Source organism: Mauremys mutica, chromosome 3 (genome assembly GCF_020497125.1).
Source record: "Mauremys mutica isolate MM-2020 ecotype Southern chromosome 3, ASM2049712v1, whole genome shotgun sequence".
NCBI classification, from domain to species: Eukaryota; Metazoa; Chordata; order Testudines; family Geoemydidae; genus Mauremys; species Mauremys mutica.
In genome coordinates this window covers 52,462,834-52,487,190 of record NC_059074.1, presented here as the reverse complement: position 1 = coordinate 52,487,190, position 24,357 = coordinate 52,462,834, and the positions used below count along the sequence as shown (strand labels likewise).

The following is a 24,357-nucleotide window of genomic DNA, read 5'->3' as shown; positions in this document are numbered from 1 at the left end:
GCAGCTGTCTGGGAGCTGACCTTGTCTGTGAAGACAGAGGCAAAAAAAGCATTGAGTACACTAGCTTTCTCCACATCCTCTGTCACTAGGTTCCCTCCCTCATTCAGCAAGGGGCCCACACTTTCCTTGACTTTCTTCTTGTTGCTAACATACCTGAAGAAACCCTTCTTGTTACTCCTAACATCTCCGGCTAGCTGCAACTCCAAGTGTGATTTGGCCTTCCTAATTTCACTCCTGCATGCCTGAGCAATACTTTTATACTCCTCCCTGGTTATTTGTCCAGTCTTCCACTTCTTGTAAGCTGTTTTTTTGTGTTTAAGACGAGCAAGGATTTCACTGTTAAGCCAAGCTGGTCACCTGCCATATTTACTTTTCTTCCTACACATCGGGATGGTTTGTTCCTGCAACTTCAATAAGGATTCTTTAAAATACAGCCAGCTTTCCTCGACTCCTTTCCCTGTCATGTTATTCTCCCAGGGGACCTTGCCCATCAGTTCCCTGAGGGAGTCGAAGTCTGCTTTTCCGAAGTCCAGGGTCTCTGTTCTACTGCTCTCCTTTCTTCCTTGTATCAGGATCCTGAACTCGACCATCTCATGGTCACTGCCTCCCAGGTTCCCATCCACTATTGCTTCCTCTACTATTTCTTCCCTGTTTGTGAGCAGCAGGTCAAGAAGAGCTTTTCCCCCTAGTTGGTTCCTTCAGCACTTGCACCAGGAAATTGTCCCCTACACTTTCCAGAAACTTCCTGGATTGTCTGTGCACTGCTGTATTGCTCTCCCAGCAGATATCAGGGTGATTAACGTCACCCACGAGAACCAGGGCCTGTGATCTAGCAACTTCTGTTAGTTGCTGGAAGAAAGCCTCGTCCACCTCGTCCCCCTGGTCTGGTGGTCTGTAGCAGACTCCCACCACGACATTACCCTTGTTGTTCATACTTCTAAATTTAATCCAGAGACTCTCAGGTTTTTCTGCAGTTTCATACTGGAGCTCTGAGCAGTCATACTGCTCTCTTACATACAACGCAACTCCCCCACCTTTTCTGCCCCGGCTATCCTTCCTGAACAGTTTGTATCCATCCATGACAGTACTCCAATCATGTGAGTTATCCCACCTGTGAGTTTGGTTAGCAGTGTTACTGGAAAGTGTGGTAAGGGACTTCATCTTTAACCAAGTCTAGGTTAAGAAGTGTTTTATCTTTATTTTTGTTGTAACCATTTCTGACTTACATGCCTCATTAATTACAGACAGGTTTTCAGTGAGTATGAATAAATACATTAGTTTTATTTTTAATCAAAACTAATCCAGTGATGTGAACTGGCTGGTAACTCCATTTAAGGTGGCAAGCTGTTGTATCTTAATCCCCTTAGAGGGGCTACGGACCTAATATATCTGGATTGTCCAGGAGAGGATTAAGCAATGCAGAACACACAATTTTGGGGAAAAATCCAGGACTGGGAGTGTGTTGGGGTCACCCTACATGTAGTAATCAAGGCTGCTAGAAACCAGAGTGTGGCTGGTGTTTGCTGACAAGGTGCTGGGGTCAGAATAGCTGGACCAGGGTTGTGGCTATACTCAGACACTGAGGATGTGCCCTGTATGCTGTTTGGCTGTTTGTGAGGAGTCTAGGTTGGAAGCCACAGCAGCAAAGCTTTGTGAGGGACCTCATATTGGAGTGAAGATGCTTTCACAGACCCCCATTGGTCTGGATTGAATCTCAAAATGTCATAATATTGAAGAAAAATAGGATAAAAATAGCACTGTCTTTATAGTCTATAGAGGTTTGGGGATTTTTTCTATTTAAATTATGTTAATAATTAACAGAGAACATTCAGGAGGGAGTACATCAGCTTCTTTTTAATCAGGGTTTGATCCACCAGGAATGCTTCAATTCTTGCACTTTTTTATTGCTTTGTGTTTTCCAAATAAAAGAAAAATCTGATTAATTGTTTCCTGCAATTTAGATGTCACAGAGACAGTGATTCTTTTAGTTTACAAGGTTTAAAATGGAAAGAAAAGGAAAAACACGGGGGGATTGAAAATTTTTTCAAACTTCATGCCCCATTGTGATCCTTCAAAGTTATTTCCTTAGAAAGAATTTAACAAGTTAATTGAACTTAGGTTAGTCTAATAATTTCTTAATACGAGGGAGAACTTGGCAGCTCAATCACAATATCTGTTCCCTGTGCAGCAGTGGATAAAATTTCAAGCAAAATGTTAGATTTTATAAAGAATAAGATAGAAAATAACACTGAAATAACATGCCAGTATATAAATTGATGATACACGCTTGCTTTAAATTCTGCATTCATTTTGGTCGCCACTATTTTAGAAAAGATGGAACAGATATGGAAATGGTCAAGAGAAAGGCAATGAAAATGATGAGAGGTATGGAGGGAAATTCATTTTGAGGAGAGAATGAAAAGATTAGGATTGTTTCATTTAGAGAGGATTCAAATAAATTAGGACATGTTAGAACTAGGCAAATATATATACAGATAAAGTAAGAGCATCTGATTTACCTTTTTCTTATGACATAGGAGCAAATTGTACTCAAATTGAAAGGAAACAAATTTAAAACAGGAAAGAGAATACTTTTCTTAAACAACATACAATTAGCCTTTGGAAATCACTGCAACAAGGTACTGAGAACAAGAATGTTAAAATGTATTAGAAATTCATGTAGGGAAATGAACAGTCACATTACATATGATAAATATTTATTAGGGATATAAATCAGTATGTTTCAGGGCATAAATCAACTACTTGTATCTCAGGGTTAGAAAGAAATTTTGCTTATGGGCTTGTTATTCCATAATTGTTTGCTATGAGGACCATCCTTGAAAAAAGGATAATAAGAGTATATAGGCTACAGCTCTACTCTAGTATGACCTTTACTGTGTTCCTATATATGTCCACATACACAGAGGCATGGCAGTAAGAAGACTCACAAATCTGTTTATGTAGACATCGGTAGCTGTTCCACCTACACAAGAGAACAACCAGGACTCATTTACAGCCTTGCTCATTGCAAAGTCCACATATCCAGCATTAGCTATGTTGTGTGTGGGTGTAAATGGTGCATGGAGTCAGTGTTACAATCTGTTTCCAAAAAGTGGAAAACTGTTGTGGTATAGTGAGATCTTGGGAGTAGCTTCTCATGGTACCTCAGTGGAATTTAGCACTGGAGTGTAACTAGCCAGGGGAAGATCACCCAATGTAGGAGGTCCTGTGGTGCGAAACAGGTAGCATAATGTCTCCTGTGCCATCATAGAATATCAGGGGTAGAAGGGACCTCAGCAGGTCATCTAGTCCAACCCCCTGCTCAAAGCAGGACCAATTCCCAACTAAATCTTCGCAGCCAGGGCTTTGTCAAGCCTTACTTTAAAAACCTCTAAGGAAAGAGATTTCACCACCTCCCCAGGTAATCCATTCCAGTGCTTCACCACCCTCCTAGTGAAAAAGTTTTTCCTAATATCCAACCTAAGCTCCCCCCACTGGAACTTGAGACCATTGCTCCTTGTTCTCTCATCTGAAACCACTGAGAACAGTCTAGATCCATCCTCTTTGGAACCCCCTTTCAGGTAGTTGAAAGCAGCTATCAAATCCTCCCTCATTCTTCTCTTCTGCAGACTAAACAATCCCAGTTCCCTCAGCCTCTCCTCATAAGTCATGTGCTCCAGCCCCCTAATTATTTTTGTTGCCCTCTGCTGGACTCTTTCCAATTTTTCCACATCCTTCTTGTAGTGTGGGGCCCAAAACTGGACACAGTACTCCAGATCTTGCCCTTTTGCCAGTACAACTATCAAGGTCAGCGCTTCTCTATATTCTAGTGATTCTCAGCTCCTATTTTGGCTATTGGGGCTGTTGGAAGCTATCAGAACTTACCCATGCGGTGATAATTTATACTAGGGGACCCAGCCCCACAGATTTTTTTTTAAATAAAGCTCTGAATTGTGATTTCCAAGTCCCATGTAAGACTGGGAGTCTTCAATTTGGAAGCAATTTAAGACATATCCAATACTGTGACTGGGCATGCAAATTTAGTTGGGGTGAGACAATAAAATCAAATGTGGAGCTTCAGTTGGTTGGGGCTGATATGCAGCATGGGTCATAATAGTGTATTGAATTGCCTTCTTCCACCAAGAGCCAGAGTAATTCTACTCACAAAAAGCTTGAATCAGGTCTAAAAGCCTGGAATTCACTTTGACTCAGAAAGTGTAACGGTGCCCACTTTGCTACAGAGGTTACATTGAATTGTTTCCAATGCTTTATACTTTTTAAGCTACTGTAGTAAAGTGGTCATTTTAGGATTGGGAAGGAAGTCCCCCCCACAGGTCAGATTGGCATTGATTTTTACCTGCTTCTGCATCATGGGGCATGGGTCACTTGCAAGTTTAAACTAGCATAAAGGGTGGATTTTCTATAACTTCAAGTCTTTAAATAGAGGTCATCTAGAGGTTAGGGGTCTGTTACAGGTGTGGGTGGGTGGGTGAGGTTCTGTGGCCTACAATGTGCAGGTCAATCTAGATGAACATGATGGTCCCTTCTGACCTTAAAATCTATGAGTCTAAAGTCATATTTAGGAGCCAAAGTCCCTATGTGAACCTAGTGAGTTGCTAGAGGTCATGCAAGGAGTAAGGGAAAGAAGTTCAGAGCAGGGAAATCAATACAGTTCTCTGAATTCCAGGCTAGTGCCCTAACCATTGCACCATCCTACCTCCCTGTTTGACTCATCCATGACCAGAGAATAGGTGCTTACTCCTTTATGGATTTTCCCATATTGCCAGCTAGCCAGTTCAGGAAACCCTTGCAGGTCCTGTGTAAAACCAGTTAAGTGAGAAGCAGCTGAAAAATGAGCTGCAATTGACCAACTGTAATATTCATGTAGAGACCACATTCACCACAAAGGGAAAAGAGTATGTAAAATGGATTCATATACACACACAAAAATTCGAACTTTTCAGATTTAGAAAGTATATATCTGATTCAGCTACTTCCATATTAACTTCTTTCTCCTTATTGTCAACATTATTTCTCAATAAAGCCATGATCTTTAAACCACTGAAGCTAATTATGAAAATATTTAATTTCAGAAATAGGTATTTTATGTAACATAATTCAAATGTGCCATATATTCAACATTAAAACCGAAAACAATTATTTGCATTTCTTTCATGTTGAAGATTTGGAATGAATTGACAAAAAATCATAGGGTGATTGTGACAACAAAATAGCAGGAATAAAGGCAGGGAAGCATCAAATTCATTAATAAAATGTCTATTAAATAAGTACATTTTATGAAATGCATTTTAGGGGACATTGGTAAAGACAAAAGAATAATAAAATATACTAAAAAAACTACTTAGATTTTAAAATGCTGTAGTGAGTGTATAGATAAAACACATCAAAATGAGATCTATTTTTCTGTTTGTAAAATTGTAAATCAAAGAAATGTATTATTTAAAATAAAATAAAAAAAGAAAATATAATTGAGAGTCTCCAAGTTAAGGAGGTTAACCGGGGATCTAAAGAAAATACAGCACATAATAGGCAGCAGCTGCTAGGATTGGTTCATTAGTTAAACACTGACAGCTTTGCCTCTTTCCTTTCACAGGTTCTAACTGTGAGTTTAGGCCTTGTGAGGTTAGCAATCCCTGTGAGAATGGAGCTGTGTGCATACAAGAGATGGATTTGGACATTTTTCCCCTTGGATTCCAGTGCCAGTGTATGAAGGGTTTTACAGGTCCACGCTGCGAGATCAATGTCAACGAGTGCAGCTCCAGCCCTTGTCTCCATGGATATTGCTATGACAGTAAGTTCACCCTGGTTACACACTTTAATGTGGAGTACTCCTACTGTTGAATCTGATGCAGCAACTGAGTGGCTCTGGAGAGAAGAGCAGATAATTTATTGAAATGTAACCTATCTGGAACTCCAGAGCCTGTGCCAGGAGGATTATTTTTGCCAAAACACCTCAACTCCTGGCACAGAAGTTTGTTTCTATGGGTCACAATTGCATCTAATGAGAAATTTTAATGAGATTTGAGTTGTCTTTTCTAATGCTTAAATTAGCCAAATGTGTAGTGCATTTGATGGTGATAATTTTCAAATTGCTGGAAAGAACACAAAGCAATGAGACCATGTGTGTAATAATTTTAATAAGTCTGTGAATACTGTATTTTAATATGATCACACTGATATAAAATGTAATGTCTCTTCATCACTACCAGCCTTCTAGAATCTCTCACATTCTCTATTTTATATTTCATTAGTACTCATTAGAGGCAAGTTCATGAATTACTGCCCTGTTTTGTGTTCTGTCTACATTATCAGATTAAGTGCACTAGCATCTGATGCTTCTGCATTATTTTTTTTAAGGTTCTAGGTGAGCATTACTGCATATTTGCCTTCAGGACTGACAGGCAAGAAAAAAAAGTGAACTTGCCTTGTACATTTCTCAACTATGCTAAGGTTGAAATTTTCGAAGCTACCTTAGAGATTTATATGCATAGATACCATCAATTTCAGTGGAAACTCTCCATCTGAATCCTCTAGGCAGCTTTGCAATTCTTAGCCTAAACGTATAATAATGTTAGGTCTATTGTGAATTTCAAAAACTGCCTCCTTCAGGCAGGGCCAGCCCACAACATTTTGGCACCAGAGGTGGGGAGCTCAAATGACGCTCCCATGCCCCCTCACTTGGGCCAAAACTTTGAAAGGTCTCAATTCTGCCTTCTTCCTGTTCTACTCCTCTTATGGTACTGCTCTGCTACCTACCCCAATAAAGGAGAACTAACAACTTAAAATGCCTTGTTAACAAATTTTAAGTAACACTTAACTTCCAAACGCCCGAACAGCAAATGTAACTTTTCTTGTCTGCATAGTCAACACTGGCATTTTTATCTGTTTGAATAATCAAAGTGGTGCTTTCAGTGCTTTCTTGGTAGCAAAGATTTAAACTGCTTCTTGAAGATCCACAGTCTGGGCCAGCTCATGCTCTATTGAGATGGTTGAAAGGCCGACCAGCCTCTCCTGTGTCATTGTGGGGCATAGATGTGTTTTTATTAACTTCATCTTGGAGAAGCTGCATTCTCCACTGGCAACTGTTACAGGAAGTGTTAGAAGTATGCACAGAGCAACAAAAGCATTTGGATAGAGGGTGGTCATCTTATTTGTGCACATATATTCCAGAACAGCCTTTGGAGTTGATCCTGCTGAAATGTATCTTGAAAGGGCTTTCAGTTCATCACCTAAATCATTTGCATCAATATCACGCATGTCATCATGTGTCAACACTGTCTCTAATGCCCTGCATTGCTGGTGTAGGTCTTCTTCAGGTATAGTGAGGGGTTTTGGAATATCATACAACATCCCAAATATACTGCTGTGTTCCTTGAGCTGCATGAATCTTTCTTCAACTGACTGTATTGCACAATCTAGCACCTGGTTAAAGAACTCAACTTTGACTTGTTGTTTGAGGTCTCTTATGGGATTATCCCGTGCCTCATAATCAAAATGTCGTTTTCTTCGGTGACTCTTGTATTCTTGAATGGGTGGGAAAATAGCTTCAGTGTAAAGTTCCTCTGCCAATTTCTGTGCACTCTTCAGAAACTTTTGAAATCTCTCATCTGACCAGTAAGACTGTATGTATGACTTTGCTTTGTACAGTTGTTCCATTGCTCCAGATATATCAAGGTCAACATCTGTATTCTCTTGCTTACAACATTGATTTCAAATAGTATGTCATGCAACACTAAGCCACACAGAAATTTGAAGTTATGTATGTTTCTGGTGATTCCATTTCCCTCTGCCACTGTTCTCCCATGAATAGTTCCTGTCATAGTATCATCATCCATAATGGTAACTATGGCATCATCTATCTTCCTAATTTGGCGTTTGATAGGCTTTACTATCAAAGTGGCATTCAGTGGTTTCATCATGTGGCATTCAGTGGTTTCAGAGAGGATGTTCCCAGGTGTTCAAAATTTGAGTTGATGAGTTGATGCAGAGAAAAATATATAGATGCGTTGAATTACATTACAAAATTCAGCAGAAGCATCACTGATCACCAAGTTCAATGAATGAGAACTGCATGGGACAAAAAAAGCTCAAGGGTTTAACTCTTGGATCCATGGCTGCACTCCTCTGTTCTTTCCTCTCATGTTGGCACCATTATCGTAGCCCTGACTCTCATGTCAGCTATCGCAATTCCCGTATCTTCCAGCTCTTTAAGAAGCACATTTGTCATACCAGCTCCTGTAGTATCATCAATGTCAATAAATTCTAGAATATGTTCTCTGACAGTCACCATGCAGGGACATTTTCACTAGGTTCTGTTGGTGCATTTTGTAACAACATTAAAGTCATTTGTTCCATATGGCTGATGTCAGGTGTGCAGTCCAGAATAACAGAGTAATATCTTGCTAACTTCAGGTCTGCCACAATCTTCTGTTTGACTTTTGTTGCCAGTAACTGTATGATCTCATTTTGAATTGTTTTTCCAAGGTAGTGGTGTGTGTACATTTCTTGGGTGGTTACTCTTCTTAGATGCTCCTGGAGTACAGCATCAAATTCAGCCATCAGCTCCACAATTTTAAGGAAGTTTCCATTGTTTGGCACATAAAGCTAATCTGAAGTGCCACACAGTGCTAGGTTTTGGGTAGCAAGCATTCTCACAATGGCAATGAGCATTTTAAGAACATTTTGCCAGTAAAGAGACTCTGATGCAATCTTCTATTGATGCTGATCATCTATGGTGGCCTTTAACCTTAGTCTGATCTCAAGCTCTTTCCACCTATGGAATGCTCTCTGGAGATTTGCTACCTTCTCATGGTATGCCAGATTTCTAGCCAGATTTTTCCAGTCCTTTGTTTCTGTAGAACCCAATGTGGCTGGAACATTAGACTGGAAGAGTTTGCAACAAAAACAGTATGCAGCATTCTGGGTTTTTGAGTACATAAGCCATGGCCTCTCCACTTTGTCATCATTGGGGATTCCACACCAGTAATGTGTTAGATGGAAACTTCTATGTTCATTGTCTTTGGGGATCATGAAGTTTTTCACTTGCTGTGGCCCATGCAGTACAAGGAAGTCCTTCAGGCTACTGCTCAAGTGGGTCCACAATCCTGGATCATATAGACTTAAGGAACTAAACTCAGCAGCATCTGTTTCTTGCACCTTCACCACACTCTTCTCAGATCTACACTTTTCTTCAGGAATGTGCATGGTTACATCCATTTGAGTTGGCAATATGGATGCTGCAGTAGCTGCCAGGTCACCAGCACTCTGAGTAACTGGAAGATCAGGCATCTCCTCACCACTCTCTTCCTCACTGGGGCCCAAAGGCTCACCTTGAACATTTGTGTCTATGTATCTCAGGAGAGCTCCTTCCTGCTTAGATAGAAAAGCTTCCTTTGCCACTCTTTTCCCCCACCACAGTCTGGCACCTGAGGCAGCTGCCTCAGTTCGCCTCATGGTAAGGCCAGCCCTGCCTTCAGGTTTCACTAAACCACATATTATCATGAAATCACTAGATGCAGATTCAAATTCCCTTTTTTTATACTTTAGTTAATTACCCATAACTTAAATTTGCTCTAGCTCTCTCTGCAATGCCTGTGAAAATTAAAATCAGCTGCCTGCCCTCAGTGGGTTAGCAGCTGCTACGTTCCAGCAATGAATGTGATTTTGTCCAGAAGCTTGTTACACAACTATCAGTTTATGTTAATACTACAGAACAATCTTCCAATTTGCCTCATCAAGACATGTTCTAAGATTATGTAATGCCCTGGACAAATAAATACAGACTACTAAATATGTTTTGAATGTTTTATTAATTGCTGGAAGAATAAGTAGGCTAAGTCAGTGGCTCTGGGAAAGTTACTGTCTCTTTAAATGGCATGCAGTCTGGAAACTGCTTAAAGACAGGTAGGGAAATTTAAAGCCCAGGAAATGCAAGCGGTAGAATCATAGAAGATTAGGGTTGGAAGAGACCTCAGGAGGTCATCTAGTCCATCCCCCTGCTCAAAGCAGGACCAACCCCAACTAACTTATCCCAGCCAGGGCTTTGTAAAGCTGGGACTTAAAAACCTCGAAGAATGGAGTTTCCACCACCTCCCTAGGTAACCCATTGCAATGCTTCACCACCCTTCTAGTGAAATAGTGTTTCCTAATATTCAGCCTAGATATCCCACACTGAAACTTGAGACCATTTCTCCTTGTTCTGTCATCTGAGTTATAAAATCCATGTGGCTTTGGGAGGGACTGTTAAGCTTCCCAGTTCTCTCCAGAAAGAGATGAAGACACTGTGAATGAGAGAGCTCTAAATCAATGTTTCTCAAAGTCGAGCCACCACTTGTTTAGTGAAAGCCCCTGGCGGTCTGGGCTGGTTTGTTTACCTGCCGCATCCACAGGTTCGGCCGATCGCTGCTACCACTGGCCGCAGTTCACTGCTCCAGGCAAATGGGGGCTGCGGGAAGGGCAGCCAGCACATCCCTCAGCCCGTGCCACTTCCCGCAGCTCCCATTGGCCTGGGACAGCGAACTGCGGCCAGTGGGAGCCTTGATTGGCCGAACCTGTGGACACAGCAGGTAAACAAACTGGGCTGGACCGCCAGGGGCTTTCCCTGAACAAGCAGCGGACCGACTTTGAGAAGCACTGCTCTAAATGGTATGTTCTCTCCATTAAGCACAAACAAAAGAAAGAAACTGATTAAACCAAACAGAAGAAAGGACAGTCTTCTGTTAGGGAGAGAGACATGCCCTGCTTGGATCTGGTGACTGTGAAAAATATTGCTTGTAACGGTTTCAAAATAATAATAATAAAAAAAAAAAACAGCTGGAGGGAGGCAAAAAGTAATAAAATTTTCCCATGAGAAACAGAAAAGTGCAGTACTGTAACAAACCCATTTCCACTGGCGAGCATACAGCACTTTAGGGGCATTTAGCACTTCTATCCAGGCCTCCAGGTTAATGGAGAGTGTTTTTTTTTATCAAGAGAGAGTCTGTGACCTACAGTTGAGTCATTTGGAATCCATCAAATGAAGAAAGTAGTGTGTGCATACGTTCTACACCACTGCCCTGAGCCTGTCTAAATTGATACGGGCCCAATACTTCTCCCACTAAAGTCAATGGAAAGTTTTACATTAATTTCACAGGATTGGTCCTTTGGGATGAAAATCATTCAGTTGCAGAGGGCCCATACAAAGTTCTCTGCACCATTCAAGTACTCAGATGTGGCGCTTAGTGAGAGTAGCTGTTCATTGGGGCCTTCGGACCCTCTACACCCAAGATAGATTTTCTGTGCTGGTGCTGAACAGGCCATGACGTTGAGGGGTTGCTGTGGGAGGGGCTATGGGATCCAGTGGTGCAAAACCTTGTAGGGAGTCAATAGCTGCTATTCCATCCCATAGGTTGACCCAATAAGCTGCATTGCAACCACATGGCCTGCTTGTAGTTTCAGAAGTGCATGTGTCAGACACATGATTCCTGCACGAAGGTTTCCTATAAGCTAAGAAATTATTCTGTAGATTAATAAAGACTCTTAATATTAGTAATGGTGTGCTGTCTCCATGGTAGCCTTTACCATGTAAGACACCTTGACACTTCCACTCATCCTTAAAATCCCTCCCAAAGACAGATTTGGGATGCCTACAAGCAATGTGCTAGGTTAAGGGCTGTAGGGTGTAATTGCTGTATATGTATTTAATTAGAACATGTAATAAATATGTACATTTTTTTGCCCTGTTGCTAATGCAGATCTGTGGCTACATCCATCTGCTTTGTGCTGCACTGTCATTTGATTCTGGCTCTCAATCCAGCCTACCCAGATTCAAGAGAATCAGTTATATCAGAGAATCAACCCAAGAGTGAGGGAGTACAAACCCTACTCTACTTCTGAGCTATGCTGTTTGCTCCTCTGCCTGTGTGTAGTGCCTAGCTCATTGTGATTATTACCATAGATATAAATAACATGATATATTTCAATACTGCAGTATAACAGAGTAACAATCTCTTACTGGACAGTATTTCTAATGTCCAAACATAGATTTATATAAAATTTTGGTTTTCTTGATTATATAGTGTATATACAAAATGTGTTCCCTATGTAAAGAACAATGAACCTGAGCAATGTTCATATTTACGTTAAATTTTGATTAAACCTTTGTAATGTGGACATTTAAAAACAAATCCACAACTGGTGGAAAACAACTTAATTCCATTAACTTTAACAGAGCAATTTATACCTGCTGAGGATCTGGCCCCAAATGTCTAAGCACATAAAACACTTTTTTAGTTTACAAAAAAATGATAAATTTTAACAAGTTGTATGCATCTCATTTATTTATATGTTGGAATGAGCTAATTGATTTAAGTTAGTGTGCCAAATAAAATATTATCTCCTAGCATGTTTACATTTGTGTTTTACTTGCAGTATATTTATAAATGTCAGATTTATAAATGCGAAATAGGATGAGAAATGGTATGGAAGTAAAGTGTCCCATGCTACCAACTGCCAATTCTTTTGTGGATATCTTGTCGGTCTGTGATGCCTGTGGGTTTGACTTGTACTCCTCAGAGGTCTCAGTTCCACTGCACTGTGTGCAGAATCATGACTGCAGAAATCTAGAAGTCAGAGAAAGCTAAGCATCTCCTGACAGATGAAAAATGCTGTTGCCATGGAAGACCCAAAGCATTTAATGAGAGTAATGGAAGTTACATGTATAGAGACAGAGTGACAGCATAGATTACATGGTAAATCTTAGGGATAATGAAGAATCCAGGGACCTATGTGAAATTGTAATAAATCCAACCCTGTAAGAACTGCAATTATTGCTGTCACTAGTCCCTTCTATAGCTGTAATGCTCCAATGATACTTCTGTCTTTATATCATTAATGATGAAAAAAGGAAGGATTCTGATCATTAGCTTGTGAGGATTACAATGAAACATGGAAATAATCATGAGTGAAACCAGCTTAAACTGCCAAATTTAAAATCTTGAGCAAATTTCCCTCTAAAATAATGGTGTACTATGAGGCAGACATATCTGCAAAAGTGATGTTTGCTGTCCAGATATTTATTTAAAACCATTATTGAAGAAAAAATACCCTATGTACTTCACACACAATTTCCAGTGGAAAATTTCTCAGCAGTTAATTGGGTGTGTTTACAGCCTTTGCACAAATTGACAATGGTTCATAGATATTTATTTCTTATTTCAAATGATTGAATTGTTTAAGCAAAGTACTCTACAGTACAGGTCAGCTGATTTCTGTGTGAATAAACTATTTCAAGATATTTCAATGATAAGTTTTAAGATTTGAAATAATTGATTTAATAATTTAATACTGTACGTTTTAGAGTAAAGCCAGTCAAAAGTATCTTCCTGATGTTATTCAGCCCTGTTTAACATTAAGTAATTTTACAATAATGTTTCACATTAATTCTAAATTAGCATCACAACGCTGTTTGTTGTCCTTGCAGTTGTTGACGGCTTCTATTGTTTGTGCAACCCTGGATACGCAGGACTGAAATGTGACCAGGACATTGATGACTGTATTATCAATGCTTGTGACCACAATTCTACATGCATGGATCTGCATCTGGTGAGTATACAGTATGTAATTGATATGTTTGCTCATGAATCTTAGATCAAGAGGCGAAGTTGTGCTATGGCACATATGAATCATCACTTAATCCATGCACCTGGAAAATGGTTTTATAATTATGCTTTCCAATTTTTATTTGACAATATTGACAGGGAAGAAAGGTGTTATTCCTCATTTTAAAATAATGATTGAGCGGTGATTTGTTGTTCAGTTCAAAGTGATGGAAATTTTTTCAACTGATTTTATTGCTTTTAAATTTAGAAAACTTTTAAAAAAAATATATTAATTGTCTTGTTATTCACTCAGCAAGCTTTTCAGTGTTTGGTGGCATTGGGTTTTTTTTTGTTTTGTTGTTTGTTGATTTAACCAGATCCATCAGTTGTCTCAATTTGTGAGTCTTAAAACATTTCTTTTACAATAACTAGTCACTTCTCAGGAATACAAGAATGCTTTGTCAATTGATTTCTTAGAAAACACTCAATAAACACATTGATGAAAAGAAATATGGGAGAGGAGAATTGGATAGTGGATTAACAATCAGCTTCCTTCAAGTCTTCCCCAGCGTGTTTGAGGGAAAGCTATCAAAGTATCTAGATTTTTGTTTGATTTGTTTTTGTTTGTTTAAAAAACACATATTCCAGAAAATTGTGGGTGTCAGTTAAGAGTTCTGGTAGTGACCCAAGGATATATTTTTTTTCTTTAGTTTGAGGGTATGTCTACTCTGCAGTTGGAGGGAATCTACAGTTTGGGAAGACCTGCGCATTCCAGCTTGATTGAGCTAGCTCGCTAAAAATAGCTGTATCGCCACAGCAGTGTGGATGGTAGGATGGGCTAGCTGCTTGAGTATTTAGCTAGGGTTTCAGAATGTGCTCAGATGGAGAGTGAGTAACCTGTGCCACTGCCTGCAGCTACACTGCTACATTTTGCTCATTAGCTCAATCAATGTGACAGCATGTACGTCTCCCAGAGCTGGAAATTTCACCTCCAGCTGCAGTGTAGACATACCCTGACTTCGAGTGTAAGAGGCAAATTGGTTGAAACTATACTTAAGAATATTTATCAGACACACAGATGAACACAATATGTTGGGCAACAGTCAACATGACTTTTGTAAAGGGAAATCATGCCTCACAAATCTATTAGAATTCTTTAGTGTGTCAGCAAGCATGTGGACAAGGATGATCCAGGGGATATAATGTACTTAGACTTTCAATAAATCTTTAACATGGTCCCTCACCAAATGCTCTTAAGCAAAGCAGACAGTCCTGAGTTAAGAGGGAAGGTCCTCTCATGGCTCAATAACTGGTTAAAACAAATGGTAGAAATATTTGGTTTTCACAATGGAGAGAGGTGAGCAGTGGCATCTACCAAGGATCTGCACTGGGACCTGTGCTGTTCTAGATACAGGCAAGTCTTTTCTTACACGGGGGTTCCATTCTGCGATTAGCGCATAAAGTGAAAACTGCATACACTCAAAATTACATCCCCAAGCCCTTTAAATCCCAGCCCACAGCTCCGGTGGCTGGGCCGGCCCCGGCCCGGCTGCTGGAGCTCCGGGCGGGATTTAAAGGGCTCCACTGGACTTCCCACTGTGGTGGGGAGCCCAGAGGAGCCCTTTAAATCCCGCCTGCAGCTTTGGCAGCCGGGCTGGGGCCAGCATTTAAAGGGCCCGGAGCTCCACGGTGGCTGGAGCCTCGGGCCCTTTAGTTCGCCCCAGGGGCTACCAGCCACCTCTGCAGCTGGGTGATTTAAAGGCTCTGGAACTCCTGGCCACAGCTGGTGCCCCAGGGCCTTTAAATCTTGAGGCCACGTCCCCCAGGACTCCGCCCGTACAGCGTAAAGCTGAAATCGCCCATGTTAAATGTGCATAAATTGCGACAGACCTGTACTCATAAATAATCTGGAAAAGAAGATGAATAAGGAGATAGCTAAATCCAAAGCTGACTGTGAAGAGTTGCAAAGGCATATCACTAAACTCGGTGACTGGGCAACAAAAGAACAGTTGAAATTCAGTGTCTATAAGTACAAATTAATATACATTGGGGGAAAATAATCCTAGCTATGCATACAAAATGGTGGGTTCTAAATTAGGTGTTACCCCTCAAGAAAGAGAGAATTGCAGATACTTCTCTGAAAACATCTGTTAAATATGAACCCACAGTCACAAAATCTAACAAGAATGTTAGGAACCATTAGGAAAAGGGATAGATGATAAAATAGATAACGACATAATGTTGTGACATTACATGGGGTACAATCTGGATTGTTGAACAGCTGTGTCCCCTCAGTTCTCCAAACTGGGGTGCCTTTTACACCAGTGGTTCTCAAAGCCAGTCTGCCGCTTATTCAGGGAAAGCCCCTGGTGGTCCAGCCCGGTTTGTTTACCTGCCACGCCTGCAGGTTCAGCCGATCGCAGCTCCCACTGGCCGCGGCTCGCCTCTCCAGGCCAATGGGGGCTGCAGGAAGTGACGTGGGCCAAGGGATGTGCTGGCCACCCTTCCCGCAGCCCCCATTGGCCTGGAGTTACAAACCGCAGCCAGTGGTAGCCGCAATCGGCCGAACCTGGGGATGCAGCAGGTAAACAAACCAGCCCGGGCCACCAGGGGCTTTCCCTAAACAAGCAGCAGACCAGCTATAAGAAACACTGTTTTACACTGCTTTGCTGTGAAAGCAACTAATCCTGACTGGCTCACACAGCCTTCAGCATGTAAATTACCCCTCAGGTATACTGCAAGAGTGTTTCAGCCTGCCACCCATGAGTTACTCTGCAGAGTGACACCAGCAAATTCCCAGTCCCAGACTTGTCCCCAGAAATGTGTCTTGTACTGCCCAGTAACCTCCTGGACAATACAAGCTCATAGAAAGTCTGTCACTTCATTAATAGAAAATCATATGTGCAAACCCTGTTATCCCAAATGAAGTTTCCCGAAAACAATTTTATTAACTACAGGAATTGTTGATGCCATGTGTAGAGATGAGGGAAGAGAGGTGACGTGATTTGGGGCTTCTTTTCCGCATTTTTATATCTTTTTCTCCTCTTTGAGAATCATCTCCAGCTGGGGTTCAGCCAACCAGTCTGTTTACTTGGGAACTGCCAGCTGTTCCATTGCCAACATGTACATTTCTTGCTCACACTCTTCTTCTTGCCAAAGAATGACCATTTAACTAGGTGATAGTCCATTTTATTTTGTTGTCATCTGGCTGAGGTCCGTTTGCCTTTTGTCTCTGAGAAAGTGGTCTGTGCCTGCTTTTCTATTGTATGACATTGCTGAGACACATTCCAAGTTTAGAATAATATAACTTTATGTGCACTGTTGCTACACACATTTTACCAGGATAGTAAGATCAGCAAAATATGAGTTTTCAAATGCTACCTCACAAGTCAAACTTGTACAAGATCTACCATAGTTTTGTAAAAAGGAAGAACATGAGGGTACAGATTGTTGCAAATGCCACAATATACATCCATATTATTCCCACATCTTGAATACTGCATGAGGTTCTGGTCACCCCATTTCAGAAAAGGTATATTGGAAAATGTACAAAGAAGGGCAACAGATTTTTTTAGGAGTATGGAACAGGTTCCATATGAGGAGAGATTAAAAATAATGGGACCGTTCAGCTTAGAAAAGAGACAATTAAGGGAGATATGACAGAGGTCTATAATAGCATGAAAGTTGTGGAGAAAGTGAATTGGGATATTATTTATCCCTTCACACAATGCAAGAACTAAAGGTCACCCAATGAAATTAATGGGCAGTATGTTTAAAACAAAAGGAAGTATTTCTTCACACAACACACAGTTGACCTATAGAATTCATCGCCATAGGAATTTTTGAAGGCCAAAAGTATAACTGGGTTCAGAAAAGAATTAGATAAGTTCACAGAGTATAGGTCCGTCAATAGCTATTAACCAAGATGGTCAGGGATGCATCCCCATGCACTGGATTTTGCTATACTTCCAACTGCCAGAAGCTGGGAATGAATGACAGTGGATAGATCACACAAAACAGTCCTGTTTTGTTATTCCCTGTAAGTATCTGGAATTGGCGTTGGCCACTGTTAGAAACAGGATACTCGGCTAAATGGACTGTTAGTCTCAGCCACTATGGATGCACGTATAAGTTAAAGCTGAAAACTAGAAGGAAAGAAGTTCTTTTTGTAGGTAAGAATGATCTTCTAGATATCCTGGGTTCTGTTCTTGGATCTTCCACAGATTTCCTGTATTGCCTTGGACAAGTCATACTGGGCCTGAGTGTGATCTTGATGACATTGAAGTCCATGGAAATTTTACCATTTATTTAAATGGAAGTAGCATCATGACTTTAAACTTGTTAAGCCTCAGTTTCCTCATCTGTAACACTGATATCCTTTTAGCAGCCTGACACAGGAGCTTTGAGCATGCCAGTTACTTATTTGTAAAGTGCTTTGATATCTTTGGATGAACAGGTCTCTGAAAACTATTAATGAAAAGAATTATTGTAGCTTGTATGTTGCTGCTTCCACTGAAGTAAAGATTGAAATGGAACTCTTCGACAGATTTGTAAATCCTCCTATTTTTGTCACATGCAAGTAGGGTTACCTACCCTTCAGGTTTGTCCTGGACTCTACAGGAATTAAAGATTATTTTTTATTAAATATTATGCCATATGATGAAACCAAAATTGGCAAAACTGGGGCTGGAGCACCCATGGAAAAAAATAGTGGGTGCTCAGCACCCACCAGCAGCCCTGTGTATCAGTTCCTTCTCCTCCCTCCCCCAGCACCACCTTCCAGCGAGCTCTGCAATCAGCTCCTTTCCCTCCCCTCCAGTGACTCCTGCTCACCACGATCAGCTGTTGAGCGATATTCACAAGGTGCTGGAGGGGAGGGGGCAGGGTGAGGGTAGGGGTGCACTCGGGGGTAGAGGTGGGGCCTTGGGAGAGAGGGGTGGGGTCTGGGGTGGAGTGGGGAATCAAGCCCCCCCCCCAAGAAAATGAGGAAGCTGGTGCCTGTGGCTGGAAGGGGGGGAGGGATAGCTCAGTGGTTTGAGCACTGGCCTGCTAAACCTAGGGTTGTAAATTCAATCCTTCAGGGGGCCATCTGGGGTAAAAATCTGTCTGGGGATTGGTCCCCCTTTGAGCAGAGGGTTGGACTAGATGACCTCCTGAGGTCCCTTCCAACCCTGATATTCTAAGTGTTTCATAAGCATAAAAAACTGTTATTTTTGTATCATTGTTTTAGTGTTTGTGAAAGATGTCCTGGTATTTTGACTTTGGTATTTAACTGAACGATGGTAATGAACTCTGATGATAATACCGGTGTCACAAAGGTGTTGAGTATTAAGACCCTGACCCTGTAAACACTTAAGCATACACTTTATTTTATTCATGCAAGTAGTCCAATTGAGCTCAGTGGGACTCATTACAGGAGCAAAGTAAAGGCTGCATGTGTTTGCAGGATCAGGGCCTAACTAACTGTAAAAGATTTTGAAGGAGAAATATGCCACATACATTTTATTCATGAAGTGCCTCCCCATCTGCCTCCACCAAAGCATCAAGCCACTGATCATTCTTTTTAAAAGTAGCAGAAATGAATCAACAAAAAACAAAGGCTAAAATACTGTGAGGCCAAAGTGGCATAATTAAAAAGGTGGGTAGATCCTATATAGCAACTCTCACTGGTGAAAAAATATATTATTTTCATTGGTTGTTTTGAAGTTTTTCCTCCTAGTCTCCTTCTAGTTAAGGATACACTGAGATGGAGGCCAGAATGTGATTTCCACACCTTGAGGGTTGGATCCATGAAAGCTTGATCACCAGGTTGTGGTTTTCCTCAAACTACTTTCTTCTCACTCAAAAATTCTTTGTTAAAATCTCTAGTGAGAAGAAAGGGAAAAAGAAGGTAGTCTGCCCCCTCTCTCTCCCCCACAAACAGAAAATAAAACTCTAAGACAAAACCGTAGCAATTTTATTAAATTAAACACAAAATTCTTACTGTGCAACATCCTTCATGAGCATATTTAGTTCTCAGACATAAATAACAGACACCATGGACAAAATGGATTGCTTGCAATTGTGTAAATAAAACAGAGGAACATGCTAACTCAGAGTTCAATCAATTTTTTAATTAAACCTTTCCTCTTTTTTAACCTGTCTGTGGATACTAATATCTTTGCTACTTTATTTGCTTTTACAGCAAGGGGCGGCTCCAGGCCCCAGCATGCCGAGCGCGTGCTTGGGGCGGCATGCCGCGGGGGGTGCTCTGCCGGTCGCCGGGAGGGCGGCAGGCAGGCAGCCTTCGGCGGCGTGCCTGCGGAGGGTCCGCTGGTCCCGCGGCTCTGGTGGACCTCCCGCAGACGTGTCTGTGGAGGGTCCGCTGGTGAAGCCGCGGGACCAGCAGACCCTCCACAGGCACGCCTGCAGGAGGTCCACTGGAGCCACGGGACCGGCAACCGGCAGAGCGCCCCCGCCATGCTTGGGGCGTCGAAATGGCTAGAGCCGCCCCTGTTTACAGCCACTAACCTATTTTAAAGGTTTCAGAGCAACATAAGTGTTAATTTAAAAAGAAAAAGATGAAAACCCACTTTTGGCCTCTTTTATTGTATTGTATTTTGTTTCTGAAAACTCTGTTCACCCATAGTGGCAGACATGATGATGAATCGCTCTGAAAGACATGTGGTGTCAGAATGACAAGGCTCTTGTAGGAGGCACTTATCATTGCGGTAGGAGTATTAAAGTTTAGCAAAGACAATTTAAAATCACTCCATGGGCGACCAGAATAGAGAACATTATTCCATAGTCAAACCTCAAATTCACCACCACAGTACAGAACTAGTGAGTATATCCTGTTGTGGATGTAGATGTGGCATGCATTGTTTCTAAGCGTGTGTGTGATTTTTAATATGGGACTATCAAATATGAACGTTTGCTTTTTAATTACAGCAGGAGTTGAATTGGGAGAGTTTCAATAACCCTTTGAGAAATGAGATAACATTGGGACCCATCATCAATGGACCGAATAACAGTCCTTTTCTAAATAAATATACAAAACACTACTATACAAAGTACCAAACAATCCCCTCCCACACTACTGCCACTTTGACTAGAATAATGAGCTGTGATATTGATGTAGCTATTTTCAGAACTGAGTCTTATCCTTGCTGGGAACAGCTTAAGTCACTGTTCTAGCTTTCCCCTAATGAGCAAAGAAACTTTTTCCTTTGTGGAATCTCCGAAAATATTTTTGGCCCTACTAGAGACCCCATTTACAACTAAAACCACTCAGAAAGAAATAGTAACTCTCTGTCATTTATAACACTGTATTTTAGACTGGCTTTCTTCACATGCCTTCTATGTTTCTTTTGTTTTCATCACTCACTTGAGTTTGCTTTCCTCCTACAGTACATACACATTTGTCATCTCCTTTATCACAAACGCATGTCATTTTGTTTTAAATGGACTGTGACACAGTTAGCAAATCAATAAAATCCCTGCAGGCTCATCATTTCTCAGAAAGCCTGACATTTAAAACAAAACAAAAAAAAAAACAAAAAAAACCAACAACAAAAAAAAGTCCTCCACCACTTACCCTAACTAGAGAAAACAAACAACACAGTATTTAATGGCAAGGTATTATTTTTATTTGATAGAACCATAAATCTGAAACTGTCTTTTTTTCTAAATGACTACTGATTTGTTTAAATAATGAATATGGTGACATCATTGATGTTTCAATATAAGGGATGCTAATAATTGTACATAAGAAATCTGTTGTGTGACATCTTTGCTTTCCACAATAAGGATTTCTAAAAATGGAAGGCATAAATTCAGTGCTGAATTACAGATTGTGGGCTCTAATAAGACCAAACAAATCCACACATTAGGATTTAGGTGCCTAAATCCAAAATCAGGCCCCACTGGGATTCACAAAGCCCTCACCCAGCTGCCCCTGTAACGTCTAGATGCCTAAACTTGTTTACTGCCTAAATTTTAGCAGTAAATGTTCCCTAAACCCCTCTGTTTCTACCTCTGAGCTTGCACACCGCAGTCTCATGGAAAGTGTCCAGACATGTAAGCCCCAGTGTGATGCATGACCCAAGGGAAGATAAGCATTTGTCCACCTACGCTGCCTGCAGGGTCTGATCCAGTAAGCTGGGTCACACCTTGCCTATTTAACTATGCCTCTGTGGAGAAATTTGCACAAAATGCTAGTGCAGGGGAGCTCTCTCTGGCCTAATAATTCTTGGGAGAAGGTGGTAGAAGGGGCTAGGAGAGAGAGAATGGCACTTTAGCCTGGTGGTTAAAGCACTCGTGGGAGATCCAGGATCTAGTACCTCTGCTCCAATAACTTTTTTTAAAATTATCTATCCACGGTGGAATAGCTTCAACAGGAGAAGCCGGAGGGAGCCACACATCAGAATATCCCATTGCCCAGTTGCTTGGGCACTCACTTGAGAGGTGGCAGAGCCCAGTTCAAATCCTTTTCCCCCCTCAGATGGACTGGGGAGTTGCACTGGGCCTCTCCCACATCCCAGGTGAGTGCCCTCACCACTGAGCTAAAAATTATGAGGGAGGTCCTGCTGTTCATACTTCTTGCTGAAATGGCATAGGCACTTAAGACCAAGAGGATTTGCAGCTGAGAATCCTAAGCAGGAGATGCCTCCCTGCAGCCTGGATTTAAGTGTTTATCTATGTGAGAGTGTCAGGGGTTACCACATATCCACCATCTTGAACTTGGCATCTCCCATTGGCTGGGTAAGGTGAGGAGCCTTCTGTGACTCCTACTCTGTGGTGTCTGTGTGTCCCCCATTCATTGTACAGAGAGCTAGATGAGGTACTCAGACTTTCTGATTCTCAGGGTACGTCTACACTATGGGATTATTCCGAATTTACATAAACCGGTTTAGCAAAACAGATTGTATAAAATCGAGTGCGCGCGGCCACACTAAACACATTAAATCAGTGGTGTGCGTCCACGGTCCGAGGCTAGCGTCGATTTCTGGAGCGTTGCACTGGGGGTAGGTATTCCGTAGCTATCCCACAGTTCCCGCAGCCTCCCCCGCCCCTTGGAATTTCCGGGTTGAGATCCCAGTGCCTGATGGGGCAAAAATCATTGTCGCGGGTGGTTCTGGGTAAATGTTGTCAGTCACTCCTTCCTCTGGGAAAGCAACGGCAGACAAGCATTTTGTGCCTTTTTTCCCTGGATTGCCCTGGCAGATGCCATAGCATGGCAATCATGGAGCCTGTTTTGCCTTTTGTGACTGTCACCGTATGTGTACTAGATGCCGCTCACAGAGGCGATTCAGCAGTGCTACACAGCAGCATGCTTTTGCTTTTGCATGACAGCAGAGATGGTTACCATAATAAGATGATCATGGTTACCAGTCCTTTTGCACTGCACCATTTGCTGCTGTCATAAGTGCCCCTGGCTGAGATCAGCCAGGGGCGCAAAAGCCAAAATTGGGAATGACTCCCTGAGTCAATCCCTCCTTTTTGGTATCTAAAAATAGAATCAGTCCTGCCTAGAATATGGGCAAGTGTACTAGAGAACCACTGTATCATAGAACCAGAGAGCACAGCTGCTCTGTGTCAGATCCCGCAGAAATTATGAGCTGTATGCTATTCACAGGGGGTGCTCCTGCAACAACCCCACCTGTTGATTCCGTTCTTCCCCCAGTCTTCCTGGGCTACCGTAGCATTTTCCCCCCACTTGTGTGATGAAGTAATAAAGAATGCAGGAATAAGACACAGTGACTTGTTAGTGAGAAATGAGTGGAAGGCAGCCTCCAGCTGCTATGATAGTCCAGACAGGACATTAAGCAGTGTGGAGGAGAGGAGCCCAGCATCCCGCTGCTAGTCCAGGGGTAATTGAATCTTTTCTTTACACATGAAGGGTGGGGGCTGATGGAGCTCAGCCCCCTGTTGCTATGATAAGGACGGTTACCAGCCATACTGCACCATCTACCAGGAAAAATTAGGGCCAGGCGCCCTTGATCGACCTCACGGATGCTAGTCAGCATGGTTACTGCCCCATGTGCCAATAGGCTGATGATGACAATGGATATCAGTCTTATTGAACCATCAGCCACCCATGGCGGGGGGGGAGCAAGGATGTTGGTGTTGAGTGCTGCAGCATCGTGTCTATCTGCAGCATTCAGTAAAGATAGGGTGACATGTAAAAGAGTCAAGAGAGGATTGTTTTCCCTTTCACTTCTGGGGGTGGGTGGGGGGGTGCGTAAATTGCCGAGCTATGCCCTGACCCACTGCGGACATTGTGTTTGACCCTAGAAGCATTTGGAGCTCAGCCAAGAATGCAAATGCTTTTCGGAGACTGCAAGAACTATGGGATAGCTTGAGTCCTCCAGTCCATGAGCGTCCATTTGATTCTTTGGCTTTCCGTTACGCTTGTCATGCAGCAGTGCGCTGAGTCCCTGCTATGGCGTCTGTCTGGAGATTTTTTAAAAATGATTTTGAATTTCGTCTTCTGTAACAGAGCGCTGATAGAACAGATTTGCCTGCCCTTACAGCAATCACATCCGCATGGTCCATGCTGGAGCTCTTTCTTTATTTTGATTTTTAACTGCCTCGCCACACGTGCTGATCGGAGCTCCACGCTGGGCAAAGAGGAAATATTCAAAAGTTCGCGGGGCTTTTCCTGTCTACCTGGCCACTGCATCCGAGTTCAGATTGCTGTCCAGAGCGGTCAGTGGTGCACTGTGGGATACCACCCGGAGGCCAATACCGTCGATCTGTGGCCACACTAACCCTAATC

At 41.9% G+C, this 24,357-nt stretch overlaps 1 protein-coding gene across 2 annotated transcripts in view; it reads left to right on the top strand.

The window, feature by feature from the left end:
* LOC123366947 (protein eyes shut homolog) overlaps positions 1-24,357 on the top strand; it is a 442,182-nt gene that overhangs the window by 163,299 nt on the left and 254,526 nt on the right. For both annotated transcript variants that reach the window (XM_045010895.1, XM_045010894.1), the window contains exons 9-10: positions 5,615-5,812; positions 13,481-13,602. In XM_045010895.1, coding sequence (XP_044866830.1) covers positions 5,615-5,812; positions 13,481-13,602 — 320 coding nt within the window. The remainder of the gene's footprint in view (positions 1-5,614; positions 5,813-13,480; positions 13,603-24,357) is intronic.